We start from the raw sequence: 14,474 nt of genomic DNA, 5'->3' as shown, positions 1-14,474 counted from the left end.
TTCCTCTGTGGAAATGTTACTGAAATGAACATCCTGATTGGTTTCTCTTTGGGTATATGTTCAAGTATTTATTCAGCTTAGAGTGGTTACATTGTTGAGTTGTTAAGTTACAGGCATGGCCAATTCTAATTGCATTTGGCCCAAATGCTGGCCACAAAGGATTACTATGTTGCCATTATTATTGACCCCGTGATAGTGTGCGCTTGTAGACAGCTGCCCATCAGGGATTTAAAAAGCATTTAAAAAGAAAATGCTTTTGACAATTTGGTGAGTAAAAATTGGGGTCTCATTCCTCATGGATGTCACTATCATTCCTTTGCTACTAGTGAGGATGAGCACTTTTTAATATGTTTATTGGCTGTTCATATTTCTCCTTTGAGAATCATGTATCTGGGTGGGTTTTTTTTTAAAGGTTTATTTTATTTATTTGAAAAATAGAGTTACAGAGAGAGGTAGAGACAGAGAGAGAGGTCTTCCATCTGCTGGTTTACTTCCCAGATGGCGGCAGTGGCCGGAGCTGCGCCAATCAGAAGCCAGGAGCCTGGAGCTTCTTCCGGGTCCCCCATGTGGGTGCAGGGGCCCCAGGACATGGGCCTTCTTGTACTGCTTTCCCAGGCCATAGCAGAGAGCTGGATTGGAAGAGGAGCAGCCAGATCTCGAACTGGCGCCCATCTGGGATGCCGGCACTTCAGGCCAGGGCTTTAACCTGCTGCACCACAGCGCCAGCCCCTGGATGGGTTTTAATTTTACATTCAGCTCTTTCTTTTTTCTGGAATTTAATTTTGTGAATGATATGAGCTGGAGATCCGATTTTATTTTTTATCACCTGAATAACCAACACCACTTATCTGGCACATCTTTTCGCTACAGGTTTATATGCTATGTGTGTTATATACTTAATTTCTATGTCAATTTCCAATCTTGAGTCTGTCCTATTTTTTTTCCTTTATGACAAATACCACATTGTTGGTATTGCTAAAACTTAGTATTATAAAAATAAGCTGTGTATATCTACAAATAAAATATATTTCTATAAGTTCATATTACATATATATATAATTTATATATTTAATAAATAGAATAAATGTAATACATGGTATATGGTACTATAAAAAGGACATAGATATGTGTTTGATATCTGGTAGGTGGTATCTTCTCTCACTGGTTTTATCTGTTTTGTAAAGTTTTTTTGTTGGTTATGTTTTTGCTCTTATTGTATTATCATGTTTTTGTTCTCATCTGCTCATATTGTGCTTGGCTCACAATTTTTCTTATTATTGCCTATAGTCTTTTAGATGACTTTTTGGGTCATTTTCTCAAGTTCCATTTGGTGGTTGAATTTGTAGATTATTTTGTATCTTCACAATCTGGAACATTTCTATCCAGTAGTTTGCTATGTTTCTGTTTCTTTAGTGCTTCTTTGATGTAGTTTAATAAAAGTCGTTCACATTATCGATTTTGCTCTCAAAGAGCCAGATATTTTTATTAAAAGTATTTTATCAAAGTTTTTTGTTTGACTGATCTCTGCTTTCATCTAAAGAGTCCATTAGTTTTGTATTTATTTCATTTTTTTTCTAGCTTCTTGAGTTGAAAGTTTGGCTCATCCTTTTTTGGGCATTTTTCCAGTAAATGCATGTAGGGATATGCATTGTTCTCTGAGAACAGCTTTGACTGCAGCTCACCACAGAACCCTCAGTATCATTCCTTGTTGAAAAAACTATTACTTTTCATCTTCCTTTCTTTATCCAGGGGATTATTTGGAATGTTTTTGAACTGATGGATTTATTTAGTCCAGTGTGCTTTTATCTTCTGATTCATTTGTCTGTAGTTGTATGTTGTGCTTATTTCTACTTTCTTTAAGAGTTGAGGATTTTGTTGTTGTTGTTTACTACATAGTCGATTTGTAAGACTGTCCTGTTTATGATTGAAAATAACTTGTAGACTTTGTCATTTGGACACAAATTTCATATATATATGTATATATATATATTAGACTAATTTGCTAACCCTCTTCTGTAAATAACCTATATTCTTCCTGATTTATCTATTTGGAGAAGGAAGCTAAAGTTTATCTGATAATTGGGACTTTGCCCATTTCCTCTCCTATTTTGACTGTTTTTTGCTTCATACTTTTTTCTGGGCCATGTTATTATTTGCATAAAGGTTTATGACTGTCATTCCTTGATTCTTCAGTCATAGATCAAGTGGACTGGAAGTAAACGTCAACAAACCAAGTTTTTCCTCTGTGAAATTTCCCTCTTTGGCTACTTGCATCCTTTTAACTTAAATTGTTTCTTTGGATGCCACCATTACTTTAACTGCTTTCTCTTTGTGATTATTTGCCTGCAGGTTTTTCTTAGTCTTTTTGTTTTCAATGCTATTTGTTTTAGGTCAATCTCTTTTATCAAAATAAAGCTAGGATGATTTAATCCAAGTAAAACTCTGAGTGTTATAGTGAATGACTTGTCAATCAGCATTGTGATTAACAGTACATAGCTGGATGCACTTCTTTTTTTAAAAGATATTTATTTATTTATGTGAAAAGCAGAGTTAGAGAGAGAGAGAAAAAAAAGAGAGAGAGAGAGATCATCCACCTGCTGGTTCACTCTCCAAATGGCTAAACAGCCAGGGCCGGGCCAGACCATAGCCAGGAGCCAGGAGCTTCATCGGGGTCATCCACATGAGTGCAGGGGCCCAAGCACTTGGGCCATCCTCCACTGTTTTCCTAGGTGCATTAGCAGGGCGCTGGATTGGAAGTGGAGCAGCCGGGACTCGAACCAGCACCCATACGTGATGTCGACACTGCAGGTGACGGCTTAACCTGCTGCACCACAGCATCAGCCCCTGAGGACGCACTGTCTTCATGTGTGTGTCTTAGTTATGGCGTTTAGGGTTGGAAACCTTCACCTTCATCTTCCCTAGAGCCAATCAGAGGATTTAGCTCAAAACAGCTGGGGCTCACCCAGCGCTCCCTGGATGAAAACTTTGTTGGGCCCCTATTGCCTTCTGTTTTAGGAGCATCTCTTGTATGTCTCGATCTGATCTGAGAAACTATTTATGGCACAATAACTCTGTTATAACTCTGTTGTAATTGGGTTGGGACTAGAGTTCACATGATTGATAAGACAAGTTTCAGGCACGATTTAGGTAACAAAAATTTGAAGTTTTCTCCACCTGTGATGTTGAATAGTGGTTCCTGCTACTAGAGATAGTGGGCATGAAGGTGAGGGCAAAGATCTCAGGGTTGGCGAAGGAAACCCAGGGTATCACCTCCGGCAGCCGGGCCTCTCGCTGGAGTGCATGTTGAGGGCGTTTCTCGGCCAAGGTGAAGCACGCTGCTTGCTCTAGTTTCATATTTGGGTCTCAGGTTTCCTTGTGTCTTCAGCTGCATCTACCAGAGTGCTAGATAATTAGTTTAAAAAAATTATATTATGTCAGCATAGCATTATTGCACAGTGCTCCTCTGGAGGAACCCCCCAACCCGTGCTAAGTGCAGACAAAGAGATTCAATTCAGCATCTCTGAAAATGCAATCAGGATGGCTCACAGCCTATGAAGCATCCGTTTCCTACTTAAATTGACAAAGAAGCTGAAAAACAATTAAAGAAACGTATATGGTGTTATAGTGGAAAGAGAACGGGGCTGGAATCAGGGGTTAGCCTGTGCCGCTTGGGCTTCTCCAGACTTCTCTGGAAATCTCTTTCAGTGCAGGGGAGCTGTATTAGTGGATTTCTCAGGTTTCTTCCAACTTGCAAGTGCTTCCAGTCTCTGTCTGGAAAAATCTTGTATGAAAGGCAAAGAACAGTTACCCTACTCAGCACCCTAAACATTCTGCTGTGAGCTGCTCGCGACTCTATAGAGGTTTGTCTTCATCAGCTATTCATTGTAAACCATCCAGATTGCACAGCCTTGAATAGTGTGCCAAGCCCCGATGTGTGCTTTTTAAAACCATCACACTGGGGTGGGTTTTTAGTAGTTCAGATGGTGGTGAAGGTGCCCAGGTCTATTTGTAGCAGAAGCCGAACTGGAGATGCTACAGGGCTGCTTCCTTCCTTGCCTGAATTTCAATTGAAAGATGGCAGGGTTTGTCTAAGATGATTAACAGAGATATGACTGAGCACACACTGCTGTGAGCTGGGGACGATGGCCAGGAGTAGGACTCCGTGAGACAGAGACACAGCTTGGCGGAACCAGTGGGTTTCCACACCTGCAGAGAGCACCCATGTTGCCATGCGTGTTTCCTTCCAGCTTTCTGCAAAGCCAGTTTGGACTCCCCAGGATCTCTGCCTCTCCTTGCGGAGTGGGGGTGATGATATTTTGAATGGTGGTTTTAAACTTTTCTTTTTGGAATACAGGGGTTCCGTAAGCCCTTTGAGACACCCTGAGGGCACAAAAGAGAAAGGCAATGGGTGGGCTCAAGCTTATTAACACATATAGATCTTGACTTATTGTAGGGTTCCATCTTGCTAAACCCAATGTAAATTGAAAATGTCATATGTGGAAAAGGCACTGATCCATCTAACCTGCTGCATCTCCCAGCTCAGCAACGCACCCTGGAGTGTGGGTTGTGCCCCTCATGGCTGTGGGCCCGACTGGGGGCTGTGCTCACTGCTGCTGCCCAGAGAAAATCAGCCCACATAAGCGCCAGCCCAAGAAATGATCAAAATTCAAATTTTTAATTACAGTTCCTATTGCATGTAGATTGCATTCATACCATTGTAGAGTCAAAAAAAAAAAAAAAATCCTACACCCCATCATTGTAAGTCAGGGATCGTCCGTGTATGTATGTAACACATTTGGGAAGGGAAGCCAATATATGAACTTGAGTTTAATGCTTTTTTAAAAAAGATTTTATTTATTTATTTGAGAGGTAAAGTTATAGACAAGAGAGAGGGTCTTCCATCTGATGGATCACTCCCACGATGACCACAATGGCTGGAGTCATGCCGATCCAAAACCAGGAGCCAGGAACTTCTTCTGGGTCTCCCATATGGGTGCAGGGGCCCAAGGACTTGGGCCATCTTCTACTGCTTTCCCAGGCCATAACAGAGAGCTGCATCGGAAGTGGAGCAGCCAGGACTCGAACTGGCGTCCATATGGGATGCCGGCACTGCAGGCAGCGGCTTTACCTGCTAGGCCACAATGCTGGCCCCTCAAGTTAACTCTTAGTGGTGGAATCATAGGTGTTTTCTTAGCGCCTTTCCCTAAAATGTCCACAGTTAAATGTGTATTATATAGATATTTATTTTTTTTTGCCTTCCAAAAGGAAGTGTTAAATAAAGAGTGGCTTTTTAGGGTGTGCAAATGAACTGGGTGAGCTCTGCTAGGAAAAGAAGCTGTCAGCCTTGTGGCTGAGCCCTCCAGACCAGGGTGCACTTTCCTAACCAAGTGTCTCTCCCTGCAGAGTGGCTGCAGTCGGTCCAGGCCACCATGATCCTGTCCATCATCTTCAGCGTCCTCTCCCTGTTCCTGTTCTTCTGCCAGCTCTTCACCCTCACCAAGGGCGGCCGCTTTTACATCACAGGAGTCTTCCAGATCCTGGCTGGTAAGTTGGGGGATGGCGAGGCTCCCAGGGACGCCGGGCCGATCCATGGCGACTGCGAAGGGATTGCTTTAACAGAAGACTGTGGCCCCAGAAAGACTGACGCTGGGAATCTGCCTGGTGGATGCCTTGCATAAAGTGTAGGTCTGGGTGTGTGTGTGTGTGTGTGCCCATGACCTAGACCCTGGGGGCACTCCACGTCTGCATGGAATAAGTGCACAGGAAAGAGATTCTCTGCAGGGAAGCTTCCCACCCACCCTAGCCAGATGGATCATTAAGAATGGAGCTGCAGTGTAGACACAGAATTGGAGCACAACACTGAGGATGTCAGAGAACAGGCAGGTCTTGAGGGCTGGCTCCTTGTAGATTCCGTTACCCCTCCCAAGAGACATCTCTGCTCCAGGTGAGAAGCTGGCCCTGCTGTGCCAGTGGCTGGCAGGCTCACAGCCCAGTGTGTGTCTTCCTCCTGTGAGTGGTGGTGAAGCCACACCGACAGCTCTTACCCTCCTCCTGTCCAGGTCCTGGAGTCCACTGGCTTTGATTTACTGCCTCCTCGTTCTGGCACCCTTGTGTAATGCCATCATTTCCAAAGAGGGGGACCATGACAGCTCATGAAAACCTATGAGAGGCTCCCTTGATCTCCTCCCTAATATGTCCTCACGTTTCCTCATTAGACTGGTTATTCAAAGGCCCGGTGTGCAGAATTCTAGAAGCTTCCATCACAGAGGGTGACATCTTTCAACCTCGCCTCTGGATTCTGGCTAACATATTGCTTTGTTGGCTCTGGTCCTTCTGTCTGTTGACTTCCAACTGTCTAATTCTGCAGGGCATTGGTGAGAAGTAAGGGGCAGAAGTAGTGTGGGATTCTATTGGTGGTCCGAGTTTGTGGATCAGAACCTCCACATGTGCCCAAGTACATCTGAACTAGAACTTGCCAAACAAAATCTCGGCCTGAGGAGGATGAAGTTACATAAAGGGGCTTCCCAAAATAGGTAGCTCCTCCAACTGAGAGAGTTCAAGTTTAAATTCTGTAACCATGTCCTTTTAGCAAAGTCCAGAGCTAAGAGCCAAAAGATCACACAAGTGGTCATTGCAGCCAAACACCCCTGGGGACTGAGCTGGTCTCCCCCAAGAGTGTTTATGAATCCACACTTGCCTTGCTCTTTGGCTTCTCCTCTGAACTCAATACCAGCATTTTAGAACTCTGCCCGAGGAACCCCTGAATCTAAAAGCCCATGGTTTGCTCTTTCTTTGTCTTGCTTATCCCCTTCAAATCTAGCTCCATGTCTTTCACAAGACCCAGTTTTTCAGTGATCAGCTTGTGGTCTGCATTTGAATAGGACGCATTCTCAAATTAAGCTAAAATAACAAATGGCATTTGTAAGTCCTAGACTGTACAGCTTTCGGTGGTTAAAACTCCAGTCCTGGTGATCTGGAAGCTGATTGCCTGGGTGGCCTCGGATAGCTAGAATATCGCATCTGCTGGCCATAGGGTCTTTTCCACACAAGCTGAGAGCCGAGAGGGGTAGGGATTCCACTTGAGGTTTCTGATTCCTTCTGTCTGTGACAATTCCAAAGCAACTTGGTCATGGTGTGTCCCAACTCATGGCCAGCTAAGAAACAGTTGACTAGGGAGATGAGAACTATGGGAAACCCAGGAAGATTAACATCAAGGAAGAAGACAGAAGAGCTAAACCAATCAGCAAACACAACTAGAGAGAAGGAAGGAAGGAAGAGAGAGACAAGAGGAAAGCAGTATCCAGTCGTGGGATGCCATGTCCAAGGTGGCACCTACCAGGAAGGCACGGTCGCTAGTAGCTGGCTGCCTGCAGGGCAAATATCTCTTCAAAGCACTGAAGCCTTTTTAGTGGAAACCACTGGAATCTCTACTGAGTCTCATGAGTGGCTGTCACATGCTGGGTTATCTCTGCACAGGGTCCCTCTGGAGGGTCCGGTTGTGGTCTTTATAGCTCACACCCAGGAGCTTGCAGCCAAAGCAGATGAGAGGTACCTTGGGCTCTAGGGGCTGAGTTTAGGCTTAGGAGCTGTCTCCTCTGCCTCTCTCGACCGGACAGCTCTCTGTACAGTCAGAGGAATCCCTGGTTTACCACGTCATCCTCTCTCCAGTTTGTGAAAAGCCACAGGCTTCCCATTTCAGAATCCTCTCTCCTCGATTACCTATGTGTTAGGTTAGCCACTTCCTGAACTCTAACTCTGCACTGGAAAACCCAGCTGGAGGGCTTTCAAGAAAAAAACAGTGCTGCCCAGCCCTCATCCGCAGAGCATTTCCTGCACATCCCTCAGTAACTCTGCTGTACATCTCGGACTGGGAACCACTGGTGCAGCCAGTTCCCTGGCGCCTCAGCCCACTGTGAGATCCTCCAGGCTATGCCTCCATAGACAAGCTGGGTCCCCTTCATGGGCTCTAGATTCTTCCAGGCCCTCTTCTGGGGAAAGAACAAACTGACTCTGGATTTTGGAGCCCTTCTTATTGTCAGAACCCATCACCGTCTATGGTCATCCTTGCCTCCACTCTGTCGGGTTGTGTTGGGCAAGATGGGGATACATCAAGAATTTCTTACAGATACAGACCTGGAAAGAAAGACTTTGCAGATCTTGGTGTATTCGCTCCTTACAGGAAAGAGGATCGAAGGACACTCCCGAGTGCATCCCACTTCTTTGTTTATGTGTTGTACATAAATCAATATGGGCAATTAGAATAAAAGAGTTTGGCAGGAAGTGAAGGCAAACACAGCAGCCCTCCTTGTTGGGAGCGATTCAAAGACACCTGAAATCAAGTAGCTCCCTTAGAAACTCTCGTAAGGAACCCGGGGTTCTGAGTGTCTCTCTCTGCTCTTGCCCACATCGGCACCCAGTGATGCCATGGTAGCCTTATAGACAGCGATGGTCATTTGGATGCTGGAAATGGAAACCAGGCTGGAAGCACAGTCACGGCCTCCCAGCTTCCTCCCACCCTACCCCCTCATTGCCCTGAAGAGGAGGTGGGGCCCAGCCATCAAAGCAGCGCTTGGCTGCATCTTCCGCCACCCGGCCATCCTGGGGTCTCCAGCCACTTGCACTCTGGCTTCCACCTTGGGCTCTGAAATCAAAGTGCTTGTGCAAGGTGCAGTGGGAAGTCTTCAATTAGCCGGAACCACTCCCTCTTTTTGCCTGCATTCTTTGGTGTTGGCCACTTAGTCCTTGAAGTTTGATCCCCTTGCCTGCCAAGGCATCCCTGTTCCCAGTCACCCACTGCAGTGGTGACGCTCTGCCCTCGTCCCACCCTCACCCGAGCCCCTGGCTCCTCCTGAGTCTTGCTGCTGTGTGGTGCCCTCCACAGGTGTCTACCTGTCTCTTCTCCCCCACCTTTACCCACAGCATGGCAGCTGTGTGCAAGTCTCCTCCTCATCTTTGGGTCACTTGCCTTGTCCCAGCTCCCAAATCTGCTTCCTACACTGGCAGTCAGGTCGATCTTTCCAGAACCTGCCGCTGATGACGATTCTCTTCTCAGACGCTGCCCTTCAAATGTATCTTCAAGCTCCCCCTTCCTGGCCCTTAGTGAGCTGCCTGGCCTCTTGGGCAGAGAGCCTGGCTCAGGGGTTCCAGCTGTGACCCCCTATCTACCAAGAGCTCTTGGCCTCTCTCACCTCACATCTGCTCTTCCATCCACCTGGAATCCTCACCTCTGCTCACCTCCTACCTCTTACACATCCTGTAGTCTCAGCTCAAGCCCCTGTGTTCCATGAAGGCTTTTCCAGTTTGGACCCAGTGCCCATCTATGACCTCAGGGCATCTGCTGTGTTTCTCCTCCCTTATTGAATTCCATCACACTGTGTTCAAAGTGTCCAGGGGTGTCTTCTGGACAGGTAACTCCTTGAACATAGGAGCTGTGTCTCATTTACTTTGCTGCCTCTACTCAGCCGGGGAGAGCAGAGCCTGTAGGCAGTAGGCGCTCATTGCACCAAGGGCAATGGGGATGATAAAGAAGTGTCAAGACTTCCTTGTTTGCTGGCCTTGACCTGTGATCGCCCCCACCCGAAGGTTCTGGGTGATGGCTCATCGGTGATTGCCCTCTGTATTAATGGCACTTCAGACCTTCTAACCCAAAGGACCATGGGGAGAACTGGTAGGGGTAGGTGGCAGAGCTAACCACCCTGAGACAGGTGTGCAGTCTTGCACTTGAACGCTCAGCACCTTGATGTTGTCTGTGTAAGATCCATGCTTTTCCATTTAAAGCTGACCTTTGCTGCCAGGCCGAGGCCCCTCCCAGGGGGTCCCGGTCCCTGCCAACCCTCAGCTTGCTCGTCTGTGGGGGCGCAGAACACCTGTCTGTGTGCTGGGACCTCGTTTACCCATAGAGATTGTGATGCGTCTCCACCTAGTAGGTGCTGAGAAGGCAAGGCACAGTCCTCCAGGAGAAATGTTTGACTTTGGGGGATGGCAGGGTGAGCATCCCTCATCCAAAACGTTCAGATGTTTCCAAATTCAAAACTTCTCGAGCACCAACCTGATGCCACAAATGGAAAATTCCATACTGTGATCCCATGTTTGATGCACACAATTATTAAAAAATATCCATAAAATTATGTGTTTGCAACAGAAATGAGTTTTGTGATGGGATTCAAGTCATCTCCCCAAGATCGCTCATTCTCTATGTGCAAATAGTCCAAGATCTGAAGACATCTGACATCTGAAACACCTCTGGTCCCAAGAATGTTGGATAAGGGATTCTCAAGGTTCAGACAGATGGCCCTTAGCCAAAGAGCTTTTCTTTTCTATATTTCCGGGTGTACAGGCAACTTTTTAATACTACCACTCACATCTTCCTTGAAACATCAGACTCCCAATAGAGAAAGCAGGTGTTTTCCTCTGAATTCGTGGGCATCTAAACTTATTGCTGATGGCAGTTAAGCTCGGGTTCCTTCGTTTGGGGGAGTCTGTGAGGATGAAAGCTGTGCAGGTGCGGCCGTCTGGTTAGTCACTGCGCTTGTGTATCCTGCCGCTCCTGGCCCCTCGGGGCCAAGCACAGAACCCGATGCTTTCTCTCTGCCCATGACATCAGGGCACAGCTGCTTTCCACGTGGCCGCCAGGGCACTTTCACACTGGCACTGGTCAGACACCGCCCCTCGGGAGCTTTACACACACGATAAGCATTGTTTTGTCTTGTAAGCCTTCTGTCACACCTGGCTGTCTTCCATGGCTGAGCTTCCTTTTTTTTTTTTTTCTGTTGTGGGTCAGGCTCTAAAATTTTTTTCCGGAGCTGGCATTGTGGTGGATATAGTTGCTGCCTGCGGTGCCAGCATCTCATATGGGCACCAGTTTGTGTCCCGGCTGCTCCACTTCCGATGCAGCTCCCTGCTAATGGCCTGGGAAAGCAGCGGAGAATGGTCCAAGTGCTTAGACACCTGCCACCCACATGGGAGACTGGGATGAAGCTCCTGGCTCCTGGCTTTGGCCTGGCTCAGTTCTGGCTGTTGTGGCCTCTTGGGGAATGAACTAGCAGATGGAAAATATTTTTCTCTCTTTATTTGCTGATTCAATTCCCAAATGGCTGCAACAGTCTGGGCCAGTCTGAATGTCAGCAGCCAGGAACTCCATCCTGGTCTCCCCCATGGGTGGCGGTGATGCACTATTTGAGCTATTATCCACTGCCTTCCCAGGTGCATTAGCAGGGAGCTTGATCGAAAGTGGAGCAGCCAGGACTCGAACCTGTGCTCTGATTGGGGATGCTGGCATCACAATTCCCACAACTTCGTCCCCTCTGATATTTCTTCAAGACAAGAATGAGCCTGTTGGAGAGAGGCAAGAGATACTGAGAAACTCCAAAGGCAAGGAAAGCGTGTTCCAGGAAATCAGAAGTGCATGCTTGTGACATAGACTGTCTCCTGGACTTCCTGTAGGTAGCAGGTCCTGCTCCCCATACCCCTGTTGTTCCAAGACCACGGTGTGGCCTTCTCGCCAGTGGCCCCCCTAAGTGGGCATTTTCTCCTCCGGGCTGCCTCAGGCCAGTCTTATCAGTGGACACAGTTCCACTTCTGCATTTTGTTCAAACAAAGTTGCAGTGTCCTGAGAAATAGCCCAAATAGCAGTGAGGTTAGATGTAGGTGGTCCTGGCCGTGGGGCGCGTTGGAACCACATGAATCCTACGCGGTGTGCTGGATTCATAATAGAGTCACTCACAGCTTCTCAAAGACCCTGTTTTCAGGAGGGAACAGACTGGGCTTTGTGCGACTCCTCACTGGGCTTCTGACATCACCAATCCCCGTTCCTCCCCCGCCCCACAAGGCACACTGACTGTCACATGGGCATGGGCTGCTGGGTTGGCTGCTGCCTGGGGCTCAAGGTGGAGGCTTTTCTTCTCCCTCTCACATCACTGGTGTTTAGGGAGGGTGGCCAGATCTACCTGTGCCTCTGACGAGCTTCAAGCCCAATCCCGGGGGGCCCCCAGGTGGGATGGAGCTGGGTGGCGAGAGTCTCCTTCCTCAACAGCTTTGCTCCCACACTAATCAACCCCTTCCTCCTGCGCCGTCCTCACCTTTGGCTGCTGCCCAACAGTGCCTGTGGGCTTTGGTTGCTGCACCTCCCACAGGGCAGCCCTGCTGAGGGCACTGGAGGCCCCTGTTGTCTGCACCAGGCCCACAGCACAAATCCAATCACGGTCATTTCACCTGTCGATCATTTTGGACTGTGCCATTGCCCATTTGTAGAGTGGGTCACCGGTTACCAGGGCTCTCCAAGGCCAACCACACCGGGAACAAGATGGGCTGGTTGATCCTGTAACCTGAACGCTCACTCACTCACTGCCCACACCTTGTGTGACCTGGGAACTGGGGACAGTTGGAGAGAAATGGGCTGGAGACCCTTGGCCGGAAATGGCCAGGACAGCCCAAGTGGGCAGTGGACAGTAGGTTCTTTTCCATCCTCCCACACCTCTGGGTGCTTCCTCTGCATTCTGCACCTGACAGCAGATGCCTCCCAAGGTAGAACTGTGCTTCCCCAGGCAGTGCTGGGGGTGTCTGGGGTGCATGCGAGGGCGCCCCCTACCGTGAGCTCTCGGTCACGCAGCGTGTGCCTTCCTTGGCAGGTCTGTGCGTGATGAGCGCGGCGGCCATCTACACGGTGCGGCACACGGAGTGGCATCTCAACTCGGACTACTCCTACGGCTTCGCCTACATCCTGGCTTGGGTGGCCTTCCCGCTGGCCCTCCTCAGCGGCGTAGTCTACGTGATCTTGCGGAAACGCGAATGAGGCACCCTGACCCCGTGCGCGCGCGCGTGTGTGCGTGCGTCCGAGGCTCCGAGCTTACCCAGGCAAGGGAGGAAAGAAACCAGAAACTAAGAAAAAAGTTAAAAGCGCTAGCCCCAACAGCCCCAAGTGAATCCAAACCAAACAGAAAGCAGTTGCTGTCGATCGAAGATGTATATAATATCTATGGTTTATAAAACCTATTTATAACACTTTTTACATATATGTACATAGTAGTATTCGGCTTCTCTGTTGACATTCAGGCTCGTGTTGAACCTTAAAGAAGTAGCTAAGGAACCTGACATCCTAACAGTATAATCAAGCTCAGTACTTTTGTTTTTGATTTTTTTTTTAAATTTTGTTTTGCCCCCAAAGAAAGTAGAACATCATCTGGTCCCCTCCCTTTCATCTGAAAGAAGATACCTCCCTCCCACTCCACCTCCTAGAAAACCAAAGTAAGAAACGAAACAATGGCCCCAAAGCCCTTGATGATGGGTGTCCCTGCGCGTTGAACAGCAGCCGTGGCGAAGACGCCGCCCTGGCCCCTGGGACACCTGCCCTTGCGCGTGGAGTCCTCTCCATGTCAGTGAGCAGGCAGTGACAAGAAATCCATGACATGGTGCTATGTATCTACCATTCCTTATTCTCACTAATCCTCTAAACGACTCACTGGAAATTCAATTAACAATTTTACGCCCTAAAGGAGGCCTGAATAATTCCGTGTAATATAAATGGTTTAAGACCGCTTCTGTACCTAGCTAGGCTGCCGCTATTCCTATAATGAATAAATTCTAATGCTCTCATCACTCGCACTTTTCTCTTACGGGCGGAGCTGCAGGACTGGCATCTAGACCCCTCCCTTCTTCCCCCGGGATGGTGCGTTCCCCGGGGCTTGGCCAGGTCTAGAATGTTCTGTGCCTCCAAGGACTGTCTGGCAATGACTTGTACCGGCCACCAACTGTACGTGTAAATACGGTGCCCTCCGATGCTAAGACTCCAGACCCTTATTATTATTATTATTATTTTGCTTTGCTTTTTCTGATTTTATACCAACTGTGTGGACTAAGATGCATTAAAATAAACATCAGAGTAACTCACTGATCTCTCGTGCTGGTTTTTTTGTGGGACCCGGGTATGTGGGGTTAAGGATGAGGAAGAGCTTGTGTGGGAGGCAGGGCGGAGCTGGGGATTTTTGGTGGGCTGCAGTGTGGTGCAAACAGGCCTAATTCTTAGCTGCTTTACAGGTTCTGGGGAGCACACTTTGCCTTCCGTGCAGGTGGGTGCTGGCTGGGGACTGTGGCTGAAACAGAGGCTGGATAAGACAAGTGTGTTCTGTTAGCTCCAGCTTCTCGCCCACGCCCTGCCCTGGGGATGTTGGCACGGACAGCTCTGACCATGACCTGGAGACTGGATATGGTGCAAGGTCAGAATGACAAAGGCTTGAGGCCAGGCTTTCAGGTAAAACAAGAGGTGGCACCTGCTCCCCTCCTAACCCCATCCTACGGAGGGAAAAGCTGACCTTGTCATCCGGCTCCTGCTTTTTCTGACCTATGTCTCGTGCTTATATATTTTTACCCATCAACCTTTTGTTGTGCGTGGGTCTAGCTAATGATGCCTTTCATTTTATACAATATTTATGGAGCTCCTGTTTCGAACTGGGCCCTGAAGATCAAGAAAGAATTACAGG

The 14,474-nt window shown here is 47.9% G+C and overlaps 1 protein-coding gene across 3 annotated transcripts in view; it reads left to right on the top strand.

The window, feature by feature from the left end:
* Positions 1-13,888, top strand: part of PMP22 (peripheral myelin protein 22) — a 34,319-nt gene extending 20,431 nt beyond the window's left edge. For all 3 annotated transcript variants that reach the window (XM_008270703.4, XM_002718844.5, XM_070061410.1), the window contains exons 4-5: positions 5,404-5,544; positions 12,627-13,888. In XM_008270703.4, coding sequence (XP_008268925.1) covers positions 5,404-5,544; positions 12,627-12,790 — 305 coding nt within the window. In that variant the 3' untranslated portion in view covers positions 12,791-13,888. The remainder of the gene's footprint in view (positions 1-5,403; positions 5,545-12,626) is intronic.
* Positions 13,889-14,474: the final 586 nt, after the last annotated feature.

Source organism: Oryctolagus cuniculus, chromosome 17, assembly GCF_964237555.1.
Source record: "Oryctolagus cuniculus chromosome 17, mOryCun1.1, whole genome shotgun sequence".
Lineage (NCBI taxonomy): Eukaryota > Metazoa > Chordata > Mammalia > Lagomorpha > Leporidae > Oryctolagus > Oryctolagus cuniculus.
The sequence above is the reverse complement of the archived record's forward strand: the minus strand, read 5'-3'. Positions and strand labels throughout refer to the sequence as shown.